Genomic DNA, 25,180 nt, shown 5'->3' with positions numbered 1-25,180 from the left:
ATTTTGATTAGGGTGAACAACAGGGTAGTTAATGCAGTAGATAAGAGGGAAGATGATAGGCATTTCTTTTCAATACAAAGGAAGGGTGAAATCCTGCAAGCAAATGAGAATTATCAGCTTTTGGTGTGTTTGTCTTATCCCTCTTTTCTTCACATTTTAGCTTTCGTAGCAGGAGATGTGGTGATGACTTTGCTGCTGCTCTTTCAAAGGGCTTACAAGGAATGGGGAGCCTGAAGAAACTAGAGTAAGTCTTTGCTTGTAGCACCAGTGCCTTCTCCCTTCTGTCTGTTCTCTGCTCAATAATGGCTTTGGCTCACCCAGGTTGCTGTGTTCTGTGCAGGGTATGGGGTAGCAGTGCTACACAGGGCAGCACAGCCTCGTGTGGCTCTTGTTTTCTGCTGGCAATGAGAGCAGTGCCGTGCTGCCCTGCTGGAAAGGGAGTATGAGGCTGGTTGCAGGTGGCAGAGCCAGGCTGCTGCTCTGTGTCTGTGTGCTGGGCACACGGTGCAGGCAAGGCTCTGAGACAGGCTTGCCACGTGCTGCAGGGGATTCTAGTCCTCCCTGTGTTTGGTTTGAGTGATCCTTTCTCTTTCCAGGCTGACAGGCGGGAGCATCACGGCTGAGGGGATGACTGGCTTGGTCCAGGCTGCATCACAGTGCCTCCAGCTTGAGGAAATAAAGTGAGTGTGTTGGGGCAGTGACCATCAAATCAGCCATTCCTTCCTTGGGCTACTAATGAGGGTGAATCCTGTGCAGCTTGCAGGGCAATCGGATACGGGATCCAGACGGGAAGAGGATGATGGATCTGTTTTCCAAGATGGAAAAGCTGAAGAAAGTAGAGTGAGTAAAAATGGCTTAAACCTTGGCTACTGTGAAGCCAAGCATAGCACAGAGATGTGGGGCACCAAGCTGAGGCACAGCAGGCTGTGCTGGGCTCAGTTTGAGGTAGGCTCATCCTCACAGTTCTTGTCTAGTTCTTCTAAAATCATCCCAAGGGAGTCCTGGCACCTCTGACACCTCTCCAGGAATTACAGTGCATGTGCTCAGCTCAGTGCCTAGCTTGACTTTTCCTCTTCTCTTCCCCTTGGTGAGGTTCAGGTTGAGGTATCTCACCTCTGATTAAAGGAGGATGTCTCCATCAGAGTCGTCCCAGCTTTCCATAGCCCTCTTCTCCTGTGCTGCTCCTTCCAAAGCTCTTGTGGCTATCCAGAGCTGGCTGAGAGGGACAGATTGCTAGCAAAACTCCCAGTATGGACCTGCAGCTTTCTAGGTGGAGAGAACCAGCCTGGCTGAAGGGATTGAAAGCCTTGGAAGAGCTGCCAGGGGCAGCTGAAGCAGCAGCAGCAGAGCTGCTGTGAGTGCTGGAGGCTGAGTTTGGTTTGTGTGGCAGGACAGGGATAGACACAAAGCCATGGAATCAGAGCACTGCCTGCCCACCCCAGCCAAAAGGGAGAGACTCTGCCTTTAAAGATCTTCCACACACCCTCAGGTGCAGGCAGGTGAACCCAAAATACCTGCAGCCATTGCTGGATCCCATCCAGGAATTAACCACTGGCTTTGCAGTGTGGTTAGAAGAGTTTAAAAGCACAACAGAAGGAGGGAGGAAAGGAGGAAAGTACCTGCTGCTCTTGCTTTCCTGGGCACACTGGAAAAATCTTGTGGGGAATGCCAGCCTGCTTCCAGAGAACAGAAAAGGCAGGAAAACGGTGTCATTTGTAATCCCCACTCCCTCACCCATCTCTGTTCTCAGGGGTGGCTCTCAGGAGGTGCCCCATGGCCCTGAGAACCAGCAGAGGATTTGTAGGAGCAAGATCTTGTGTTTGGTATCTAATGAGGCCCAGCAAGTAATGACACAGAACAAATGTGCAATTAAAGAATAAATCCTCAGAGGCTGGAGGATTGTGTTCAGGCCTCCCTGCTTTAATAAGCCATAATTAAATTGGATTTGTTGTAGTGAGTGTTGAACTGCACTGTGGATCAGTGGTGTAACATGAACTACCTCCACTAACTAACCCAAAACTGGCTAATGATCATACTGCTGCACATGGAAGAGTGATCTCTGATTCTAAATTCATGGGAGCTACAGCTTGAAGAGGAAGAAGTGTGATCTGATAATGCTTTTGTTGAGTCCTAGATGGAAACTTCAGACGTTTTTGAGAAATACCCTTATTAAATGATTGCGTGCTTCAGGATGTTTGGGGAGCAGAGCAGAGGGCATTTGTGTAACAAAAGAAGGTGCTGTGGGGTGCAGCAGCTGAGATTCTCTTTTTCCTCATCTTCACAGCCTGAGCAACAACCATCTTTCCTTGAATGCTGTTCTCAGTTTGGCAAAGGAAGGCATCGTGTGTCAAAATGTTACTGAGCTGTGTGCCAGGTATCAGTACATGGGAGCTCTTACAAAAGCAAGCAGGTTGTCTCTTTAGGTGCTGACTTTAAATGAACACTTTTTTCAGCTTAATTGTTGGCTGATTGAAGTGAACAAAAATCAGTTTGACTCCTTTTTTCTTTTCTATTGGAAACAAAATGTGAATTCGTCTTACCATGTACTCCCTCTTTGTATTTTTAATAGGTCTTTTTATCCTTGGTCTATAAAACTGTTTGCAGGGTATGAAAATCTTTTTGTGTAACAGAATTTAAACTTTCTTCTAAGCTCTGCAATATATCAGAAAGGAAATTCTTTACAAACTAGCATAAATTTGCTACCAGTCAGCTAAGTTTAGTGAAAATGTGTGAATTTAGCTCTAGCTCTGCATTCCTGTAAATTACAGGCTTTGGGGTTTTCATGTGTCCAGGATGACAAAAGGTAGATCTTTAAAATCATCCTGGCTCTTGTGGTTGTCTTATGTTCTAAGTTTAACAGGCCAAAGTAATCCCTGGTGAAACTCAAATTGCATTTTTTCTTATTTTTCTTGCTGGAAGGGAGTTTCTACTGAATATCTTTCCAATAAACTTCTGGTCTTAAAAAAAAAAAAAAAAATTAAAAAAAAAATCGTGGGCCAATCTTTTTCAGTGTGTGACTGTCTCATGTGTCCTGTGCCCTCTGAGCACGTGGCTGCTGCCTGGCTGTGCCAGTGAGCTGCTGGGGCAGATGTCAAGGCCCTCCTCAGCATCCAGGCAACAGCTTTGGTCCTTACCACACCAAACTCTGCTAAACAAATGGCATCCTTCCAGCTCTTCCCTAAAACTGACCTGGATCTCTTTTTCAGGGGGAACGCCATGATTATTTATTTTTCTGGCACGTCTGGGAGAGTTCAAAGGTGAGACACTGCCCTTGTGGTTCCTGCGTTCAGTTGTGCTGATTGAAGCCATTGTGGTCACCACAAACCACAGTGACAGCACAGCTGGTGCCCTCTGCCCTTGCATCTGCCTGAGCAATGGGAAATGTAACCAAAAATAGCTGGGTTTGCACACACACCTACAGCCAGCTCCACAAATCAGCCCCCAGAGGCTGGGCAAGCTGGAGGTGCCATGGTTCTATTGCAAACCTGCTGAAAGACAGAACACAGAGCTGCTGGTTTCTGCTGGAAAATATTAACTGGGACCCAGCTTGTCAGGTATTTCATGAAAGCACATTAAAAGCCAAATATTTTGCTTGTTTGCAGATCTCCGGATTTGAAGTTGGAAGAGAAAAAAGAAGAGAATAAAGAACACATAATTCCAACTAGACATGTGAATTTATGGTAAGAGTAGACATAGAGTCCTGCTGGTGCATGTGATTTGCAGATGACAGGTACCATAGAAGGGCCAGAGAAGCAGATGTGTTCATCCTTAAGGACAGAGGATATTTCCACATGTGGAAAAGTATGAAATAAACCTGAATCAGTAAATAAAAATGACAATAGAAATTCTATCCAGCCCAGCCAGGGGCACCCCCATCCCCTCACTGCTCACCAAGCCTTCCTGTTCCCAGCTTGCAGGATCACAGGCTGTTTTCCCAACATGCCAAGATGATTGTGGCCATTCTCCAGAGCTGTCCCCGTCTCTCTGAAGTGGAGTGAGTGCCTCCTTTCCTTCCTGTTGAGTGGCTGTGGGCAGGTGGTGTGGGAGCAGGGCATCCTAGGATCACAGACTGCTTTGGGTTGGAAAGGGCCTTCAGGATCAGATTTTCTAAAGCAAGATGGTTTGGGTCTAAAACACGAATCATGTTGCCCAAGGGCTAAAACTTTTTGTCTGAAGTTGATGTACGCAGAAATAAGCAGGGAAGATTGATCTGAGACAGAAGAACAGTGCAGACAAAAAAAAAAAAAAAAAACAATTGTAGGAAAGGGAAAGCAAGCAGGTTTTGAGGGCTTTGTTTTTACTGTTCCAGTCAGCCCCCACTAACTGGAAAATGCTTCAGTTTATCAGGCAACAAGCTTGGAGATGAAGGCTGCAGTTGTCTGCTGGAAAGCCTCCCCTGTCTATCAATTTCAAAGCAGCTGAAGTAAGTGTAGCCCTGTACAAAACCAGCCTGCCCTCTTCTGAAGGGAAGTAATTTCAAGCACTGGTAGCTGCTTCACAGGACAGTCCTGTGGGATTCCAGGGACCAGCTAATTGCCTTTTTCTTTCTTAGTCTCAGTGAAAACCTCCTGTCTGTCGCTGGCCTTTGCAGCCTGTTGAAGTCAGTAAATACCTGCCAGAAGGTGATGGAGGTGCAGGTCAGGTATGTGGGTCTCGAATCATGCCTGGGGTTAACCCCAGTGTGCAGGTCTGGGATTTATGTTCTGGGGTTTTTGTTGAGTCACCCCAGGTGTGTGGTGGGTGAAGAGCACGTCCCAGGGTGGTCACTGGCCCTTGGTGGCACTGTCATAAGCTGATTGTGCCAGGGCCATCAGCACAATGTCAGTGCTTGCAAAACCGGCTGTCCTTTCCTGCGTGGGGAGTTTTAAAATGCTTCCCTGCTCTCTGCCTTGGGAAGCTTTGGCGACAGGATCTCTGCAGAGTGTGAGAGCTGGTGACACCTCCTGGAGCAGAACTGGAAGTTCTTTCTCCTCTATTTCACTTGAAAACACACTCAAGTACAGCAATTTTGTCTGTGCTTTGTCTAGTGATTCATAGAAACTGGATCATCAGATACTGCATAATTTGATCCAACCAGAGTTTAAAACTGATGGAGATTATTTTTTCTTGCTTTGGGAGTGTTTTAAGCTCAAGTGATTGCTGTCACCAGAGTTTTGCAGAACAAAACCAAACAAGAAATCCTGTAAATAACCAAACCACTACATTGATTGATTACTTCTCTTCTTCACAGCCTTTGTCATGATACTGCAGTCCTGAGGTTTAGAGAAGACGGGGAGTTTGCTTCCCTTCCTCCTAGGTAGGCTGTGTGTGCACAAATGGTGTTATCTCAGCATCCTGTTTAGTTCTTGCATCCTGTGTAGGTACCAAGGGTGACACTCTGCTTCACAGCAGTTCCTGCCTCCCACCCAACCCCCAGATCTAAATGTGGAACTGTCTCCTGGCTTTCTCAGCTGCTTGAAAAGTTGTCACTGCCTTCTGTAGTGTTTCATGTCTGTAGAGCACGTTTCATCCCACAGCATCCTAAGCAGAGCAGGCTGTTTAATGACACCCATGCTCTCTGACAATAGTGAGGGTAAAAAAAAACAAGTGAATGCCACACCAAATTCTGAAAAGATTCACATATCCCTGCAGTTCAGAACACTGTGCATTCTGGATTGTGGTACTCCTAAATCATGAGAAGTCTGGAGTTTAATTTAAAAATTAAAATTGTGGTTAAAACAGCTCAACCCGAGGGTTTTGACCAAGAAATGGTTTCCTGTTGCTCCTGGAATTTCAGGTTCATTATTTATACCCTTGTTCTCTGTGGACTCAGCTCACTGTAAAATAGCATTTCCCGTGGAATACCTGCATTCCACCTCTTAGCCAGAGAGGAACAGCAGCACTCTTACAGGCACAGCCCAGTGGTTGTGCTTGAAAGAGAGTGACAGCCCCGAGGCAGGAGATCTGTGGAATCCTTTAAAGCACCAGGTGGCATTTCAAACTCTGATATTTTAGGTTTTGCATGTTCCATTTAGTTATGAATAGTCAGATTTAGTTATGGTTTCACTGTTTATAGTTGTAGCTTTTAGTTACAACGTTAGTTTAGTTAGTCATAGACAGTTCCATTTCATTATGAATAGTCACATTTTTGTACAGTCTCTTGACAAAACTTATTTAGGCAAAAGCTAAATTCAGCAAAATTCAGCTAAATTCAGCAAAAGATGAATTTTCCATCAAACTTAGATAGAAAATATCTCTTTCCCCTTCTCTCCAGTTGCCTGCATGCTCAAATATTTAGGTAGAAAAGGAGAGCTTGCAATTGGCAAGATACAGGCGTGGGCTGGAGCCAGGGTAGCCCCAGGGGTCTGCCAAACTGCTAAAGCAGAAGAGTTTCACCTTTGTCTGGTTTTGTGCTCACTTAGGGAAGAGCCTGTGTTCTCTACTGATGACCAACCATATGGGGAGGAAAACCAGACACCAACCACCTCCCAGAAAATCAGGTACCCTGGCCAGTTTTCATTGTGCCCCGTGCCTGTCCTGTCTCTGGGCCCTATTTCCAGGGTAACCTGCATCTCTAAGAGCAGAATCACAAGAAAACTGGGAATCTCCAGCTGCCAGGGGAGCTGCAGGTCCTGCCCTGGCTGGGGGGAATGCTGGAGGCCCTGGCAAGGGGCTGGGACCTGGTGCCCACCCTGTGCCTTGCAAGGGACACAGGGACCTGCAGTGCCAGGCAGGGGTGGCCCATCCCCTGGAGACTCTGTGGGAGCTGGTGAGCAGCACGGTATCTCAAGGGGATTGTTTAATTTCATTATTATCTCTGCACTGATTCTCTAGTTTTCAGAGGAGTGGAGTTCAAACCTTGTTTGAAATCCTGCAGACCTGGATGATTGATTTATTTTTTCCCCCCAGACTGACAGACTGTAATTTTCAAGCCAGTGACCTGAAGAATGTGTGTGCAGTCCTGAAGGAGTGTGGCCACATCTCTGAGCTGGAGTGAGTCCTCCTCAACTCCCCTGGTGTTTACCTGCAGTTATTTGGGATGCTGAGAAAATGCCCCTTGTTTGTCCTGTAGTGTTGTATAGACAGTGGGGCAGAGGCACAGCCTGGTGGGAGCTGTGGCTGTACATACAGATAACAGAGCTGATGGTGCCTACTGGGTGTTTTTACTGTGAAAATTAAATGCCTTTCTTTAAATCCTAGCCTGTCACGGAATTTTCTGGGAGATGAGGGACTTCTGCAGCTGTTTCAGTGCCTCCCAAAACTGAACATGTTACGTTCTCTTAAGTGAGTAGCTCCTGTTTCTTCCTTATGCATGGGCTGGGTTTTGTGAAGCGTTGTTTGTGGAAGCACAGAGCACATTTGGGAAGGGCTCCTCACAGTCAGAATGTTCTGTGCTGGGCAGATGCACTGTGCCCTCTGGTCCGTGCCCCCTCCAGCCCAGAGCAGGCTGACCCCACCTGAAGCTGGGCTGAGATCAGTGCCCAGAGCTGCTGTCCCCATCAAGGGACAGGGGGGTTCATGTCAGGGGTGGCTTCTGAAACAGCGTGAGGTCGTTGGCAACTCGCTGAGGGAGGGGAGCAGTCCTTCCCCTCCTGAGGGGAGCAGCTTGGAAGGAAGGGAAGTGTGGGGAGACCCAACTTCAGTGGTGGAGTCTGAATTCTGCAGAAGGGGCTTGTGTTTATCTGGGCATTTCACCTGCACTGCCATTGCTCTGTACAGGACTGTGCCTGAAGGAGCGTGGCACCATTCTGCACTGTTGAAAGAAGTATTTATTGTTCCTGTTTGACTGACTGAACTTGTCTCAAGCCAAGACTGTTCCAGTTACAGACAATCTCACTAGAACAAGTTGCCCTGAGAGTCTGTGAATTCTCTGTCTCTGGAGGTGTTAAAAACCCAGCTGTACAATGTCCCGAGCTGCCTCCTCCGTGCTGACCCTCCTCTGAGCAGGAGAGTCTCACTAGATCAGCTCTAGAGACCCATTCCAGCCTTGGTTATTCTGTGATCCTCTGAACACTAAAAGTGAAGGATGAATTTAAAATACATGGGAGTGAGCTGTGTCTGCAGAGCTGCAGTAGGAAACCCAGGCAGAAGTAGCAAAGCAGCAGCCTGGGAGTGCTGCACAAGGATCACTCTTCTGTGGCGTGGGGTTAATTTATATCAGTTTTGCTTGCAGCAGCTGATTTCATCTTTTCTTCCTGCAGGTTTAACAACAACCAGATCTCCCTTAGCTCTGTGTTTTTCTTAGCCCAGTCATTAACTACACTGGAACACATTAAAACAATGAGCCTCAGGTATGGCCAGGAGTACTTTTTATATTCTTTTGCTGTTTAAAACCTCAAGCTGTGACTTTTGAGGAGTGATACAGGAGCTTGTGTTGTCAAACTCCATGCTGATGATGTTCTTCTCTGGTTACAGCTTAGGACACCCACAGGTGGTTCATCTGACCTTTTGGGAAAGAGTCAGGTAAAATCATACCCACTCATATAAGTCTTTTAAGCTTCTTGTGAAGTTCTGAACAGAAGGTGTGGGTCCCTGAGGTGTGTCAATAAAGAGGCAGATTCCAGCCAGGGTGGGGAAAGCTCAGGGAGCTGTTTCATAGCGGGAGGAGCAGCCAGCAGGGGACAGGTGGGTTTATGTCAGGTGTGGCTCCTGAAACAGCCTGAGGTCTTTAGCAACTTCACTGAATGAGTTGCTAAAGCTCAGCACCCAGCTGCTGAGACAGGCTGCAGCCTTCTGGCCAGGACACAGCAGATGCCCAAGTGCTGAGTGGCCGCAGAGCTCTCTGGAGGCTGGAAAAAGGGGAATAAAGCTCTTTTTCTTTTGGGGATGGGGTGAAGCTCATTCTGGCAGCTGCTGAGGGAAGGCAGATTGGAACAGGAGGCCACTGCCACCACCTCACCCTCTTCCAGGGGAGCTGGCTACAGGGGGCAGGAGCACCAGCACAGCTCATGGGCCGTACTGCTCTTTCCCCAGAAGTACCAGCAGATGGAGAAGTGGCTCCCTGGCACGTCCCAAGCAGGAAACAAGAGGACAAAGCTTTCGGTAGGGCAGCCTGGCTTCCCTTTCCATCAGGACTGGGAGGGGAGGTGATTGTGGGGTCTGTGAATTTAGGGCAGCATGGTGTGTGGGACAGACCTGTCACTGTTGAGCCAGAAATGACACAGATTCACTTGAAGGCTGGTTTGCAGGAGAAGAAGACTTTAATATGAAATTCCTCTCTTTTGTAGACAGATTAGACACATTCTACTTGGTTGGCTAATTAACAAAAACATCTTTCTCACAGTTTTTGAGAAGAACAGAAAAACAGAGTAGGAAAACACCACCTGCAGGTTGTTTATACTAATGAGTTATCATTTTTCTGCAACTCTTTAAAAAGTCTCACAAATCCACTGTGAGAAAAAAAAAAAAAGCCCATTTTCTCACTTTCTGACCAGGCTGTTGCATCCACACAGACCCATCCCTCCAGCTGTGTCTCCTCAGAGAGGAAAATAAATAGAGCATCTTTTGCTTGGTTTGAGGAGACTGTCTTGCTTTCCAGCAGAGGAAGCTTCTACCCATAAAAAAGGAGAGACAGATCTGTATGACTATTGCATTCATCCCATGGAGACCTGCCAGTTTGCCACCCGAAAAGGCTTCTAGGATTCCCTTCCTGGAGAAGGACAGAGGAGGCACAATTTCCAGCCTTCCTCTGGCAGAACCCAGACAGTGCTGGGGAGGGAAAGATGCTGTCCAGTCTCCTGAGACAACTGAATCACCAATTATATGGCTCTAGGGAGGCAACACCCAAAGTATTGGTATTTTGGTGGACTGGCTCTCTCCAGTCAGCTCAGGGATGGTGAAGTCACCTGCTTGTCCCAGGTTTTGATTTCTTAGTCCCAGACCAAAGGTAGCAAAATAAATGGAGTGGAAGTGAGAGGGTCACCATGGGCCTTGTCCTGGGCATGTTCAGCTCCTGGACATGCAGGGACTGGTGGCATCCTGGGCATGTTCAGCTCCTGAGTGCTTTGTCTGCTTCAGTCTCAGGGACTGCAGAGTGGGTCTGGAGGATGTGACCAGGCTGTGCCAGATACTGGCTCAATGTCCCCAGCTGACAGAAATCGAGTAAGTCTGTCTGTCTGTCTGTCTCCCCAGCCCCAGACAGAGATTTGATGTTCAAACACCAGATCTGATGTGCAGGGTGGCAGCTGGTGTACCCCAGCTCTCCTCTCACCACATCTCCACCCAGATGCTTAGCTAAGCCCAGACTTTCCACTGTCCTGTTTCAAAGAGACCTTGGCCTCTCCTAAGTCTCCCACATCAGTGTGTAAAGGCCCAGAACATGTGTGTGTTCTCATGATCTTCCTCAGTCCTGTGTCTAGAAACAATTGTTGTCATCTGTTCCTGGAGACCTCAGCTTGTGGTACAGCCAGAGCAGAGCTCCTGGCCCACCAAGCCATGAGCTCAGCTCCTGTAGGGCTGCTCACTCCAGGCAGGAGCTTGGCACTGAGAAAATTACAGAATTGCTGGTCAGAACAAAAACTGAGTAATAGCAAATAAAAATAACATATTTCCCCCATTGCCTGCATGATAGACATCAGTAGTATCATTTTGTAAATGTACAGTAATGAAAAAGTAAGACTCTGGAAACTGGAATGTTGATTGGCTGTAGGATGTAAAGAAACACAGAGATCAGGCTGTAAGGACTAAATCTTGCCCAATTCTCATGGCATTTCTGGACATGTATTTCACAGAATTTGCCCATGTGTGTGTGCATGTCCATGTAAATGTTACAGAAGTAATTAGGGATTGAAACAATTTCTCCTGGGTTTTCTTTCCTTCCATGTTTTACAGTCTGTCTGGAAATTCATTGAGTGACCAGAGCATCGAGAGATTACTGAGCTTTCTGCCATCCCTCTGTCATCTGACGCTACTGAGGTAATGTTTGGGGTTCCTGCTTTGAAACATTGGTTTGGAAAGGGTTAATACCACAGCAGACCTGAGGAGCATTAATCAGTAATTGTAAACTAACAAGCAAGGCAAGGAAAATATAGAAATGCTTTCACACCCATTCCTTTCTTGTTTCCAGAAGTAAAGCAGCACTTTAATGACATTTAGCAGAGGGCAGTTCAGGCTGGAATTCAGGTCAGGAAGCCCTCTCAGGGGATAGGGCACTCCAGTGTGTGGACTAAAAGCCCAGGAGGAGCTTGGCCATCTTTCACAAGGTGCTGCAGCATGGAGGAGCTGCAGGGTCTGAGTTTGCATGGGAGCTGCATGGGACTGAGTTTGCCCAGTCAGGAGGTTGCTTCCAGTTTGGGGTGTCTCTATTCCAGCAGCCCAGTGTAAGCCCTTGGTCTGAACTCCCTTTTTAGTCAAAGGGGACTAAAGGAGACTCTCCTTTAGGTAAAGGAGCACTGAGTGCCAGTGCTCAAAACTTCAGGTCCTTGCTCCCTCATCCTGAGTTAAATGGGATGTCTCCAATATTTTGAGTCTCAGAATGAACAATGGGAAAATTTGGCTGTGTGTATGGGAGCCTCTCTTCTTAGGAGCTGATTTCAGTGTTTCTTCTTTCCCTTCCCTTACAGCATTAGGAAGAACTCCTTGTCCCCACGTTGTGCTGTTTTACTCCTCAACTCCATCAACCTCTGTGAGCGGGTCAGGGCAGTGGAAGTGCGGTGAGGCACTCAGACTCTTTGGAGCAGCTCAGCCCTAAAGGGCCTACAAAGCCTGTCATCTCTGGAGATCAGTGCTGAAGGACTGTCTTTTGTGTCTGCTTCAGGTCCAGTGAAAATGCCTTCTTGCACTTAGGAGCAAGCATGAGAAGCCAAAAGACATCCTGCAGGTAGTGGCAGAACACTTGCTGGAATTCACTGTGGCTGGGTTTGAAGTGCAGGGAGCCAGATTTCCTCTTGTACTGAGAATTTATGGGCTGGTGGCCAAGGAGCTCAGGCTAGTAGCTTAAGCTTTAGGACTCAATTCATCTGCTTAAGTGCAATCCAGAGCCATTTGGATGCACTGGGATGGCAGAGCCCAGTGCTTTTTTTTTTTCCTCTTTTTTTCTGGGCTGCTTATGATCATCTTGAGTTGCACCAAATTCTGCTGCATGAGCACCTGAACTGAGCCCTCATCAGTGCATCTTCCAAATGTGTGCCTCAAATTCCGGGGGATAACCTCCACATGAACATCTGTGAGATGTGACATGTGTCTGCAGCCCTCTGGGAGCCATGGCCCCTGAGTGCCCCTGGACAGGAGCCTGCAACGTGTCTCTGTCCCAGCACCAAGGAGATGGCAAAAAATGTGAATGCTGCACAGAGACTGCTGTAAAGGTGCAGCTGCTGCTGGGCAGCTCTCAGTGCTCAGGCTGGGCTGGTTGCTGGCCCTGCTGTAGCTCTCTTGCTGTCCCACACAGGCTGACAGGCTGTGCCATTGGAGAAGGGCAGGTGGAGGAGCTCTGCAGCGTCCTGGAGCAGCACGGCTGGCTGGCAGAAGTAGAGTAAGTGGGGCTTGGGGTGTGACCATGATCTTGAGCAGAGTCACTGGGGGAGGGCTGTGTTTGTGGGGTTCAGCACTGCCTGCAGTTTCCCAGCCTGTCTGAAAGGGTATGTGTGCTCACTCAGGCTGCTGAGAAACACAATCAGTTGGAAATTATCCAGGTCCTTTTGAGCTGATGGGACAGCTCCTTTGGGATTTTCACTCCTTTATGTTTGGAGGCATTTGTTGCTTCATCTGAGCTCTTCATCTGAGCTTGCTCTGGAGCTTATGCGTGAGGTAATTTCATAAGGCAGTGATTTGTTTTAAACAGACTTTTATTGGCAAAGCTAAGATTTAAGGGCAGGAAATTTGAGTTTTTTTCTTCAGAGCTTCTTAGAGAAACATTGCTGTTTAAAAGAAATATAGAATTATAGAACACTTTTTTTGGGAAAGGCTCTTTTAAAGGCCATCTAGTCTAACTCCTTGTCATGAGCAAGGACGGACATCTTCAACTAGACCAGGTTTCTCAGAATCCTATCCAACCAGGCCTTGAATATTTCCAGGCACAGGGAAACCCCCACCTCTTTGGGCAGCCTGTTTCAAAGGCTGGGTTTTGGCTGGCCACATGTTCTTCTGCCTTTCAGTCTCTCCAGGAATCAGCTGGGAGATGAAGGCCTGAGGTGCCTCCTGGACCACTTGCATCGAGTGCCTGGTACCTGTTCCCTCAAGTAAGAGAACACACAGTGAATCCAAGCAGCAGAAGGGTGTTGGTGTGATCCTCCAGGAATGCTGCTGCTTGTGCTTCTTGCCCTCTGCTGCCTTAGGAGCAAAGCTCTGACTGAACTATGAGCACAGCTCAAGGCCACCAGGCTGTGGTGACTCAGGGTCTGACCCAAAGCCTGCTGAAAATAAGCAAAAGTCTTTTTATTCATGTCAGCAGGAAACAGCCCAGAGTAGTGGGGTGGTGTGACAGAAGTTGACCCAGAGCTTTCAGTCCATCACCCTTTTGGGTGTGGTGTCCTCTCTGAGTAACTCAAGACCCAAGGTGCTGTGAGCTGAGCTGTGTGAGCTGAGCTGAGCCCACACCAGCCTCTGCCCTTCCCTTTCTGCTGGGGCAGGAAATGTTCCAGCTGCTGCTGCCTCTGCAGTGCGAGAGGAAAATTGCATTTTTGCATTTGCTGTGTCCCCCAAGTCATCAGGGCTGTTTTGGGGGAGTTCAGTGGCTGAGCAAAGCTGAAGGGGCCCAGCACCCCACAAACTGCTCTGTCTTTGGTGCCAGCTGGAATTGTGCTGCTGTGCCTGAGGAGCCTGGGCACAGCCCTGATTCCTGACACGTGAAAACCCTTCCTTCTCTTCTGTGCAGCCTCAGCCATAATGGGATTTCTCAGGATGGAGTCCTACATCTCATAAATGCCTTTGTCACATCTGGAAACACCACTGAAGTTCAAGTCAGGTGACTGCTTTTCTTCATTAATTTTTGAGTCTTCCCTTCTTGTTTTGCTCTTAATTATTGAAAGTTTGTGATCTTTGGGTAAGAGTGATGAGGACCATGTTTTCAACTACCTAAAGCTTTGGTTCATGTCCATTTTGAATGACCAAACATAACTGCCAAGCAGAGCTACCATTCCACAGGGCCAGGTTATTTTTGTGTATAGACACAGATATTCAGCTGTACCAACAATTATTGTCATGTATTTATTTGTTAATGAACCTCTTCAGGGCAGGAGCCAGCATTGCTCTCTAAGGTTCTCTTCAGCATGTTGAGATTTCAGAGGCAATAGAAAGTAATTTCCCATGTTCTTTTACTTGGATTTGCATTTTATCTGCTTTCCTCTCAGGCAAAAATATCCCATGGGCTCTGGGCCTGTTGCTCTGGCACAAAGTGCTTTTCTCACAGATTCCAGGCATGAGACTGGGCTGTGTTGCCCGTCTGTGGGGCCTTATCAGTGTTTGTGTTCCTGGGACCAGCTGGTCTGTCCTGAGCCACTTTTAACCAGGGGCACTTCCATTCATTCCTGCAGCTGGATGTGGCTGCTGGATCTTTGGGCTACTCTAAAGTCTCCTGTTGTTCCTCTCCCCAGAGCTCCACAGAGAGTGCAGAGGAGGCAGATAAAAGCAGGACAGGTCACAATTGCTTTTCCAAACACCAGTGCTGCCTTTATGCCAATTTAGCATGAGGGAGACCTTACTGAAGCATTTCCCTGGGCTGGTTTATTTTAGGGAGGGGTGAGCTGTGCCTCTGTCACTGCTGTGCTGGATTATTTTCTGGAGTTTGGTATCATTAAATTCTGAACACTGGGAAAAGTAGTAATTATCTAAATCTTACACTTTTGTCTTGTCTGTGCAGTTTGTGCTCCAAAGCAACTTTAATCATCAAGCTGACCAGCAGAGATGACCCAAGAAAGATTTTGAGGTGATGTTACAGACCTTTTGTGGTGATTTCTTTGGCAAAGGTGGGGTCCTTTTTTGAGGGACAAGACAGACAAAACCTCTTTTTGCTCCTGGCATGGTGACATTTTGCACTAATAGCTGATACATTTCCTTTGACTCACCTTGTGAGAAGAGCTTTCTCACATCACAGAGAATCCCACCTCCCTTTCTCTCTTTTCTTCCCACTGTCTGTTCCTCACCTGGGCACCTGTGGGTGTTCCTGCAGTCACAGGACAGGGTCCTACAAAGAGCATTACAGCACACAGCTGTGTTCCACCAGAATATCTCAACAGATGCTTTTGAAGCATTGCCACAGTCTTTATTTTGGAAACCCTTAAAGGTTTTTAAGGTTTTTGTGCCATCCTTCTTTCTCTGTGGGGTTAGGTTGTGCTGCCTGATATTTCCAGCTCAGAAAGCCTGAACTGTTTGTGATGAGCTAAGGCTGGTCTCTTTCCCATCCTTTCAGACTGGCAGAGTGCAACTTTCAGCCAGAGCACTTGGAAAAGTTGTTCTTGCTCCTGGAAAGGTGCACTGGTCTGACAGAGTACATGTGAGTTAATGGCTCTTGGACCCATTTGGGGGGGTTAATTTGTGAGCCCCTGTTCACTACAGTGAGCTTTGGTTCTAGGTCCTCAAATAACAACATGACAGTCCAAGCTGCAGAAAGACTCCTGCACTCCCTGAGGAAGGATCTGGGGCTGCTGAAAATCAGGTACGGTGTCACTGTGCTTTTTTAGATACTGATCTGAGACTGGTCTGATCTTCTGAGATCTCCTTTCACCAAAAAAAGTGAACTGTGCTTCTTCCAAAGGCATGGAGCACTGGGCTGAGAAATTCCCATGGCTGACTCTGTTGTTGCTGTTTGGCTTTGTCTCTTTGATTCCCACTGAGCCTCGTGGAGAGCTCTGGCCATAAACTCTGCTGGCTCTACAGACCCCTGCCAGCCTCACAAAGAAGGCTGATCATCCTGCTGGACACATTCCTACAGCCAGAGCATCCTGCACTTTGCAGGGTGGCAAATTCTCCCCTCCCGTGCAGGGAAGCTGGGCTGTTTCTGCCTGTTCCCAGGCTGCCCCGTGTCCCATGCTGACAGCACTCTGCTGAGCCAAGCCTTCCCAGGGGTTTGGAGTGTGGAACACTCAGCTGGCAGAGGCAGAGGTGGATCCAAGAGTGTGACTAAAGCAGAGCTGCCTGTGTTCTGCTTTGCAGCCTGGAAGAGCCGTGGGTGTGCAGAGAGAGAGTGGTGAACCTCCTTGAGCTGGCTCTCCAGGCCTCCGGGAGCATTACTGAGATCAGGTGAGTGCCACCTCAGGGGCTGGTGTCTTTCAGATATTTTCTCTCAGCCTGACACACTTAAGGAAATGGGATTGAAGCCAGCACTGGTTCTTCTGTTGTTTATTCACTGTCTCCAGTGCATTTGTGATCTATTTGCCCGCTTGAACCAATTTTAACCCAAATGGCTGGTGGGTAGAAGTGCTTAGAAGGTTTGTGGTCTCACAACTCAGAAGGTTTAATGGGAAGGAGACCATGTTCCTGGTTGCCCTTGGGAGAAAGGGTGTCCAGTTTAGGCTGGTTTTGGAGCTAGTTTAAACATAACAAACCTCTTCAGAGATGGGTGATTAGCTGTCATGTGCCAGCATCGCCCTGTCCCATTCAGTCCTCCTGATTTTTCCTATGGAAAATAATATTTTCTTCCCTCAGGATTTACCAGATTTATGCTTTTCTCTAATCTCTAACTTTTCAGGATATGTAAAGATAAAACCCTATTCCAGTTAGTCATAAGATTCCCACACTGCCTGGAGAAGACAGAATCAGTCATTAGCAGGTGAGAGGCAACTATTTACCATGATTTTCTGCTTGCTTTGAATTTCACTGTGGGATGAAAAACATCTTCAGAGTGCCTAAGGCTCCATGGGTTCAGTCTCAGAGTGCCTCTGTGGCACACATGTGGAAGAAACCTTATGCATGTGCATGGTCCTTTGGGCTGCTCTCCCATACTGGACCTAAACAAGGCTAAAAAATCCATCTGCCTTCCTGGGAGCACACAGGAATCAGGAGCACTTTGAGGACTCTTAAGACATGCTGGCTTCTGCATGAGTGTGCAGAGAGAGCAGCAGCAGTGTCCTTTTCCTTTACATTTGTCCTTTCCTTCCTGAAGGAAGAGGCAGCTCTTGTCCTGGGCAGTGGAGATGGACTGTGACACAAATGGGACATGGCAGGAAAGCCCCAGGTGGGCTCTTGAAAACCCTGATCTGTCCCAAATCGTGTCCCTGGGGGGCACCAGATGCTGCACTGGGCTCTGCTGCTCCTCACTGACACTTGTGCTGTGTGTTTGTGTCCTGCAGACTCAGCCTGCACAAGCCAGAAACGAAGCACTCCTTCTGCCAAAGGCTTTGTGAAAAATGTGCTCAGCTTCAGCAGCTGAGGTGAGTTACCAGGTGTTGTAAAGGATTTTTAGGGAGGGGAGCAGCTTGTCCTGGTGGGTGCAGCACTCTGAACACAGAGTGGGGCACGAGGGAGGCCAGTGCAAGGTCCCAGTCCCTGCCTTTGGGTCCCCTTCTTGGAGTGTTTGAATGGAAAATAGGGAAGACCCATAGACCGGGTGGCTGCTGGGCTGTCCTTTGAAATCACCTCAATCTCCCAGTGCCCAGATAAGCTGCACACTCACCATGGCTGGGAGCTCCCGGTGTTGTGTCCCTCCTTCAAGGTGCCAGCACTGCTGTGTCTCCCTGTGGGCTCAGCACTGACCTTTTGCCACCACTGGACAAAGCCCAGACCTGTCGTTCCCTCCTTGCAGATGGTCTCACACGGAACTCCACGAGGATGAAGCAGAAATACTGGTCAGGATTTTGCTGCCCCTTCCAGAGCTGAAGATGTTTGGGTATGTGTGACCTGGGGTATGTGTGTCCAGCTGGGACCTTTTCCACACATTTATTGTTTGCTCAATCCCCTGCACACAAGGGCTGTGGAAATCTCTCCACACTTGCTGGTCCCTGATGTCTGTGCTGTCTGGGATTTGGGATGGGGCAGTCTGCCTGTCAGTGGAGTAAACTCTGTCTCTAATCTCCTCATTTGATCCTTGCTGTTTTGCAGGCTGACCTCCTGCAGTGTTGCACCAGCTGGAATCGATTGTTTGATCTCAGGCTTGCAGAGCTGCCAGGCCATTGAAGAACTCAAGTGAGTGTGTTGTTCCCAGGCTGAGCAGAGGCTGCCAGGTCTTTCTAGAAGCTTTAGATGTTAAACTGCAGCCTCTCTTCTGCATGTACTGTGGACAGATGTACTTTGCCTGATGGCTTCTGATAGGGAAGAAGCAACAATTATTTTATATTTGCCATGAACAGTGAATGAGACAGAGATCAGTAGTCTGTGGCAGGGAATTCCAGTGGAGAATCAAATGTTTTGGCAGCGGTTTTTTTATATGGATCTTGTTGTCTTGTGGTCACAGTGGCACCTTGCTCCATGAGGGGCTGGCTCTTGCTCCAGAGGTTTAGTATTTTATCAGAATCCAGACAGGTCCATTAGAATTGCGTTAAAGAACAAAACTGAAATTATTCACAGGGATTAGAATACACTCCCCATCTCTCCCACTCTTGTTCTGCTCCCCTCTGTGCTGAGTGCTCACACCATGTCCCTGGGGAGTTCATTGTTATTTCATCCTTCAGCCTGGGCTACATGAAACTCAGCAGTGCTGCCATCCCGGAGCTTGCGCTGGGGCTTTGTGAGATGCCATCCCTGAAAAGGTTTATGTAAGTTTGTGACTGCAGCTCGCTCTGGCCTGGCCTGGGATGCTGAGCAGCAGGAGCTAAATGTCCATTTTCCTGGGGATGTTGTTTGCAGCTTGAACCACAACAGCATTGGTAACGATGGCTGCTCCAGACTTGCAGAAGCCTTGAGGAAAATGCACAGCATGGAGGAAATCAAGTAAGTGTCTCCTTTCTTGCAGAGAGGTGACCACTAGTGCCAGCATTTGGAGAGGACCAGATGTGCTTGTACATAGTGTTGTAACAAAAGCAGGGAGGCTGCAAATGCTCGTGTATGAGGTACCCTGGACTGGAGAAATCAGAACTTGATGTTCAGAAGAGGAAACTTTGGTCTTGTCCCACTCTGCTGCAGTCATGCAGAAAATGGATTAAACAGAATTTAACTCTTCTCTGAGATGCAGAATAGGACTAGGACTCCCTTCTGTCCTGGGAGAGCCTTAGACCCAGAATTTGCCTGAAAAGATCTATTCTGGAGCCAACCCCAGGCTTGCTCTGTTTTCTCCCTCTCTTGCCAGGTGCTGTCCATTCTCTGCTGCAGCAGTTTGTAAAATAATAACCACCTGTCTTCATCCTGTCTTGCTATTCTGGCTGAAGTAATTTCCCACCTGTCAACAGGATCCAGTGATTTTATTTGTTGTTTGCAATTTTTTAAATTCCTCATTAACACCTATTAATTTTCTGTGAGATAGTTGAGATAAACAGCTCTTTGATTCTGCTGGGAAGGCCTGAGGTGTCATCCAGCAAATGGGACACACTAAATAAGATCTTCACTTTGCCTGCCATTTTCTTTTACAACACAAGCCTTCCATCTCTTCTTTAAAGTTTAAGCCACAATGAGATTGGAGATCCAGGCCTGCTAAATCTTGCTGCTGTCCTGCTGGAAATGCAAAACCTGAAGAAAATCGAGTGAGTCCCTTTGTTCTGGTTCAGCTATTTTGGTCATGGCCAGGGTTGGTGGGGAAGCCTGTGTGGGAATCCCTGTGCAAGGATGAGACAATGATGAAACTGTTCCTTCTCCCAGGGAACAGAAATTAGAGCATCCAGGCTCTTTGTTAGGCTCAGCTCTTGTGGTAAGCCTTGTAACTTTTTGAAATGAAAAACCTGGAAGTGACTCGGAGCAAGAAAAGGAAGTTCCCAGTTCTGTCTGAGAGGGAAAACTGCTCCTTCCCCACAGGACCCGCAGGGCCAGGAGTTACTCAGCACTTGACAAAAGAACCTAAAAATCCCCAGAGGCCCCAGTCTCCCATGACAGCGGGCAAACAGTGAAATATCTTAACCTGGCACATTCTGGTTCTCATTTAGTCACTGAGAGTCTCATGTTTATTTAGCCTTTCAGGGAACTGTCCTAGTCCTGCTGGAGGGGAAAAGCTGATGGAAGCTCTTGCCCATTGCAAGCACATCAAGGAGTTACTGTAAGTGTGTAATTTCAAATATCCTTTTGGGAAGCTGGGCAAAAATCAAGGCATAGAAATCTGATATGGCTCCAATAAAGCCAAGATCAGTTTTACCACTTGATTCTTGTGAGAGCAGGGTAAAAACTCTGCTACACACCATAGAAATGTGTGGTGCTGGTGTGGAAAGTTTGGGGATTGGTTGCTGGTTTGTCTTGAATTCCAGAACAATTGGAATTTCCAAGAACTGTGCAGTCTGCATTAGTGGGCTAATGGATTCCAGAGCTGAATCTGCAGGTTTATAGGCCGTGTCAGGAGCTGTCAGTGCCTGTGTTGCCCAGGACATCACCATTAATCTGTGTGGCTGCAAAAATGGAGAGAAGTGGACAGATAAAGGCTTTACACAGTCAGATCTATTGATGTTCTAGTCCAGAGCAGTTTAAAGAATATGTGTGCCCTGCCATATTAAATAAATGAAATTTTAAAATAACACATAAGGAAAAGTTACAGATAAACTGCTGGAACTGTCCTTGTAACCTTCAGATTATGGTGTGTGTACTAAGGGCACATAGGAAAAAGTTAAATTTCAGTTCAACTCCAGCTCAGGTAACTCAGTCAGGAAGGGAGACAAAATAACACATAAGGAAAAGTTACAGATAAACTGCTGGAACTGTCCTTGTAACCTTCAGATTATGGTGTGTGTACTAAGGGCACATAGGAAAAAGTTAAATTTGAGTTCAACTCAGGTAACTCAGTCAGGAAGTGTGCTGCTGGGAAGTGCAGCTCAGTTTTACTTTCCTGTTTAACTTCTGCTGCAGGATTTCAAAACCTCCTTGTTTCTTCCTCCCACCCTCAGATTCCTTTGAATTGGGCACATCAGGTGCTTTCAGCACAGCCCCAGGCACATGTGGGTGTGGAATGGGGGTCACACATCCATGTGGGGGTGGCACACAGGTGAGGAATGAGGCTCTGGACTTCACTGCCAGTAACATTTCACTCCTGCTTCTTCCAGACTGTCAAGGAATGGTTTTGGAGACAGGACAGCAGTGACACTTGCCCTCTGTCTGCCTCACATGGCCAACCTGAAGATCCTGCAGTAAGTGTCTATCTAGTGGATATCCCAGGATATCCAGGCAGGCTGGATATCCTGGTAATATGGGGATTGTTGAAAGAAGGAATGGGAAAAGGCATGGGCACTGCTTGTTTAGAGAGTAATTTCAGTGTCCCAGGATTGAGAAACACTTACAGCACAATTACTGTGCTATAAATGTCACATAAACTCTTCTTGTTTAATCTCTTGCAGCATTAGCTATAGAGATGAACCAGGAAGAGAGTATGCAGTAAAATAAGCCTTAAAATTGATTCTGAGTATGTTGGTTTCTGATGCCTCTGGTGGAATGTAAGCATAAGGATGAGCATCTTTTATGGACCCTCACCTTTTTGTGCAGGCACCTCTGAGTCATTTATTTTTCCTGAACTCAGTGTTACTGTATTTTTAAAACTTTTGTGGGAGTCTTTCCAGGATTCTAACATACAGGACTTTCTTGTACTGTTTTGTAGTAACAAAGCCAGAAATTGGTGAGCTAGAAGTGCTCACTGGGCTCAGCCTAGAGGCATCTCTTCCAGCCTGTGTCTAAGATGTCATCAAAAGATAACTTAGAAAAGGAATCCCAGTGGTAGAACACCATCTCTGGTTGGGTTCTTGGCAAGTTAAATATGAGCTTCTGTTACAGCTTTATTCCAAAATAATCCTGCAATGCTTATGTTTCCTTGGTTAGCTTCCAGAACAATAACATTGGGCAGGCAGGAGGGCTGGAGCTGGCCAGGGCCCTGGTGGTGTGTGGGCTGCTGGAAGAGATAAGGTAGGTCATGGCAGGTGCACTTGGGATGGTGCCAAACATATCACAGGCTGGTTTGGGTTGGAAGGGACCTTTGATGATCACTTTGCTCCAATCCCCCTGCCATGGGCAGGGACATTTTCTACTGGGCCAGGTTTCTCTTAAGTCCTGTCTAGCCTGGCCTTGGACAATTCCAGGGATGGGATATCTACAGCTTCTCTGGGAAACCTGTGCCAGGGCTTCACCACGCTCACAGGGAAGAATTTCTATTTCTTCCTAATATCCAGTTTAATCCTTCCCTCAGCTTGAAGCTCATCCCCCTTGTCCTGTCTCTCCATGCCCTTGTCCAAAGGCTCTCTCCAGCTCCCTTGTAGTCCCTTAAGGTGTTGGAAGGTCTTCTTCCCATTCTCCCTTACTGTCATTTCCTCTCAAGTCACACCAGTCATTAACTCCAGTTTTTGAGGTTTTTTATTTCCAGTTTTTCATGCAGCACATGATGTGCTGCAGATCTGTCCTTCTTTGACACAGGTATAACCCCATATTTCTGTCTGCAGGCAATTCCCTGCTGCAAGGACTGAGGTTGTGAGTCACAGCAGGGCTGTCACTCCCATTGTACCAAGCAGTGAACTGAATTAAAGTTGCTATTTACCAATCTGGCTCATCCCTGCTGTCTGCAGAGTCCTCACTTAGTCTGGGTAGTAGTTATTAACTCGCTAGTTCACAGCATTATATTTTCATGGTGGCATTTCTCTGACTGTACCTGCTTTTTCTGCGCCACTCAAAGCTCTTCCATCCCTCTTACAGCTTATCAGAAAATTACCTTGGGGAACAGAGTGTCCATGCCCTGTCCAAGGGGCTGCCGTGCCTCAAACACCTCCGGAGGATCGAGTGAGTACCGGGGGCAGGACGGGGTGCTGCGCTCCCCACAGCTCTGCCTCCTGCACACCGTGCCCTCTGTTTGCTCTCTCCCTGCTGCTCCAGCTTGAAATTCTGTGGAATCACTGATGATGCTTCGAAATCTCTCTCTCTGGGCTTCCGACGGTGCCCTTCCATGGAGGAGATCATGTGAGTGCGGGGATGGGTGGGGAGGCACGTCAGCACACACAGGTCACTCTCATTTCAGTGTCTGCTCCTGTTTAGAAATGCAGGGCACTTCTCACCCTGCTGAGTACTTGTTAAAGTATTTTATAATACTTTCCACCGAGTACTTTCTGGTGGTAAATGTAGCAGTAATTTACTAATTGATGAAATACACTGCTAAAAAAAATTCATGGGGTAAAGCTGTGTGCTCAGCAGCCATTTCCATCTTTCACATCTCATTCCCTGGGCCTGCAGGACTCTGAGATAACCACAGTCCACAGGCACTCCTTGGTGTCTTATCATACATGGAAGTATGTGGTGAACTGGATGAAAATCCCCAAAATTAAGCTTGTAATCCAGGGGAATGTTTAGCTGTCATGATAAGAGGGTGATTAGCTCTTGCAGAAAGGCTAATCCACAAGGGGTAAAGTAGTGACACCAGCGTTGGTCCAGACTCACAGCTGGGATTTCTTGTCTGCCTTAGACTGTCTTGGAATGCCCTTGGAGATGGAGGAGCCCGAGAGTTGGCCATTGCTCTCCCAAAGATGGAAAAGCTGAAGGTGTTAGAGTGAGTACAGCCCTGAAAAACACCCTGGGAAGGCTCACTTTCCTGTCACTGAGCCTTCAATCACAGGACTTCCAAAGAGGGGAGATACTTTAGGAACAACAGGGAGACTTCTGCAGTTTAAGCTCCACACACCGAGGGCCAGCCTTGCCTGGCTCATACACTTCAATTAACATTTATTTTACTTGAGGTGATTACAACACGGGACAATTCAGCTGTTTCCCACTCTGGATTTGTTTGGGACTTCAAAATTCTCTTTTGGTTTTTTAAAACAGCCTGGAGAAAAACCGCATTGGAGCCTGTGGGGCCACGAGACTCGCAGAGGAACTTGCCACGTGCCCAGAAATTCAGTCCATCAGGTGAGCAGGTGTCACAGAGCTCTGTGGCTGAGTCTGGGCTCAGCAGGGAGAGGTCAGGGTGACAAGTGTGGGGACAGATGTGACCCACGCCCCTGCTGCCCTGGGTTAGCTGGCAGGGAAGAGGGTACTGCAGGGAATGCAGACACAAGGCAGGTAAGCTGAAGGTTTTCTAGGACAGCTTCACCTCCTCAGAAAGTCCTGGGAAAAAAGGAACTGAAAAGCTTGCTGGCTTTAAATGAAGCAAAAAAATGAAGACCCAGTTGTGTAATAGCCCCATCAGGAAGTTGTTGCATTTGTTCTTTAAAGTTCTCTTTCTCTCATTCCTTCTGGTTTCACTTCTGATGAACATTCCTTCCCTGTCCCACTCTCTCCTGGGATCCACATCTTCCGTGGGCACCACCCTTGCTCCTGCAGTAACCCCTTTGCTGTCCTTGCAGGCTGTGGGGCAATCCAGTGCCCAAGGGCCTTCCTGAGACTTTGACAAGCCAAGACCCAAGGCTGTGTTTCTCCTTCAACTAAAAAAGAAGACCCTGGCCTAGCTAGGAGTTGCTGTGTCTGCTACTGCCCTCAAAACTGCACTGAAGAACCAGGAACTCAAAGTTCCTACAACTGAAAGCTGTAAATATTGGATCTTTCTTTGCTGCACTGAACCAAGTGTGGACACTGGCGGTTTTTTTGTTTGGTTTGGGTTTTTGTTTTGTTTTGTTTATGTTGATGGTTTTGTTTGTTTGTTTTGTTTCTTGTGATTTTTTTATTGTACAGAAGAGAAAAATACTGTAAATTGCTGCTAAGCAGGCAGTATGGTATTCTTGGTGGAAAAGCACTGAAACTCTCTTCAAGAGAATAACTTTCCAGAAAGTTATTAGTAAATAGTGATAAGTGATAAGTGCTTATGCACTGGACTTTATTTATTTATGTATTGCCCTACAATGAAAGGATCACCATCACCTCCATCCAAGCTTCAACTTCAAATTAGAAGTTCAATGCTTTTATTTTGAGGGAGGGGCAGTGAGTGACAGAAAGAATAGACACCATAATTGAGTTCTCACACACAGTCACAAAAAAGCAGATATAAGGTTTTCTCAGAGCTGTGAGATTTTGGAGTCACCATCCCTGGAAGTGTTCAGAAAATGTGTGGATGTGGCCCTTGGAGACATGGTTTAGAGATGGACATGTTGATGCTGGGTAAGCATTTGGCTCAGTGGTCTTAGAGGGCTTTTCCAACCTTAGCCCTTCTATGATTGCATTATTCTAGGGTGAGATGTATTTTCTCAGGCGTTCAGAAAGCCAGCAGAGTATTTCATTATCCTTAATCAAGATTACAACACCT

General features: G+C 47.3%; 1 protein-coding gene across 1 annotated transcript in view; it reads left to right on the top strand.

Annotated features, from left to right (window-relative positions):
- NLRC5 (NLR family CARD domain containing 5) overlaps window positions 1-24,369 on the top strand; it is a 29,953-nt gene extending 5,584 nt beyond the window's left edge. The window contains 42 exon segments of the mRNA XM_041400767.1: window positions 161-244; window positions 597-680; window positions 757-840; window positions 2,285-2,374; window positions 3,207-3,257; window positions 3,603-3,680; window positions 3,911-3,994; window positions 4,340-4,423; window positions 4,553-4,642; window positions 5,231-5,296; window positions 6,402-6,479; window positions 6,889-6,972; window positions 7,180-7,263; window positions 8,181-8,270; window positions 8,395-8,442; window positions 8,953-9,021; window positions 9,997-10,080; window positions 10,810-10,893; window positions 11,541-11,630; window positions 11,735-11,797; window positions 12,365-12,448; window positions 13,071-13,154; window positions 13,790-13,879; window positions 14,774-14,839; window positions 15,323-15,406; window positions 15,485-15,568; window positions 16,066-16,152; window positions 16,601-16,681; window positions 17,202-17,282; window positions 17,654-17,737; window positions 17,950-18,033; window positions 18,519-18,602; window positions 18,694-18,777; window positions 19,440-19,523; window positions 19,946-20,029; window positions 21,021-21,104; window positions 21,787-21,870; window positions 22,651-22,734; window positions 22,828-22,911; window positions 23,411-23,494; window positions 23,767-23,850; window positions 24,288-24,369. Coding sequence (XP_041256701.1) covers window positions 161-244; window positions 597-680; window positions 757-840; window positions 2,285-2,374; window positions 3,207-3,257; window positions 3,603-3,680; window positions 3,911-3,994; window positions 4,340-4,423; window positions 4,553-4,642; window positions 5,231-5,296; window positions 6,402-6,479; window positions 6,889-6,972; window positions 7,180-7,263; window positions 8,181-8,270; window positions 8,395-8,442; window positions 8,953-9,021; window positions 9,997-10,080; window positions 10,810-10,893; window positions 11,541-11,630; window positions 11,735-11,797; window positions 12,365-12,448; window positions 13,071-13,154; window positions 13,790-13,879; window positions 14,774-14,839; window positions 15,323-15,406; window positions 15,485-15,568; window positions 16,066-16,152; window positions 16,601-16,681; window positions 17,202-17,282; window positions 17,654-17,737; window positions 17,950-18,033; window positions 18,519-18,602; window positions 18,694-18,777; window positions 19,440-19,523; window positions 19,946-20,029; window positions 21,021-21,104; window positions 21,787-21,870; window positions 22,651-22,734; window positions 22,828-22,911; window positions 23,411-23,494; window positions 23,767-23,850; window positions 24,288-24,369 — 3,400 coding nt within the window.
- The last annotated feature ends 811 nt before the right edge of the window (window positions 24,370-25,180 follow it).

This window comes from Onychostruthus taczanowskii, unplaced genomic scaffold (genome assembly GCF_017590055.1).
Source record: "Onychostruthus taczanowskii isolate IOZ18803 unplaced genomic scaffold, ASM1759005v1 scaffold18, whole genome shotgun sequence".
Taxonomy (NCBI): Eukaryota; Metazoa; Chordata; class Aves; order Passeriformes; family Passeridae; genus Onychostruthus; species Onychostruthus taczanowskii.
This window is presented reverse-complemented; position numbering and strand designations above follow the sequence as displayed.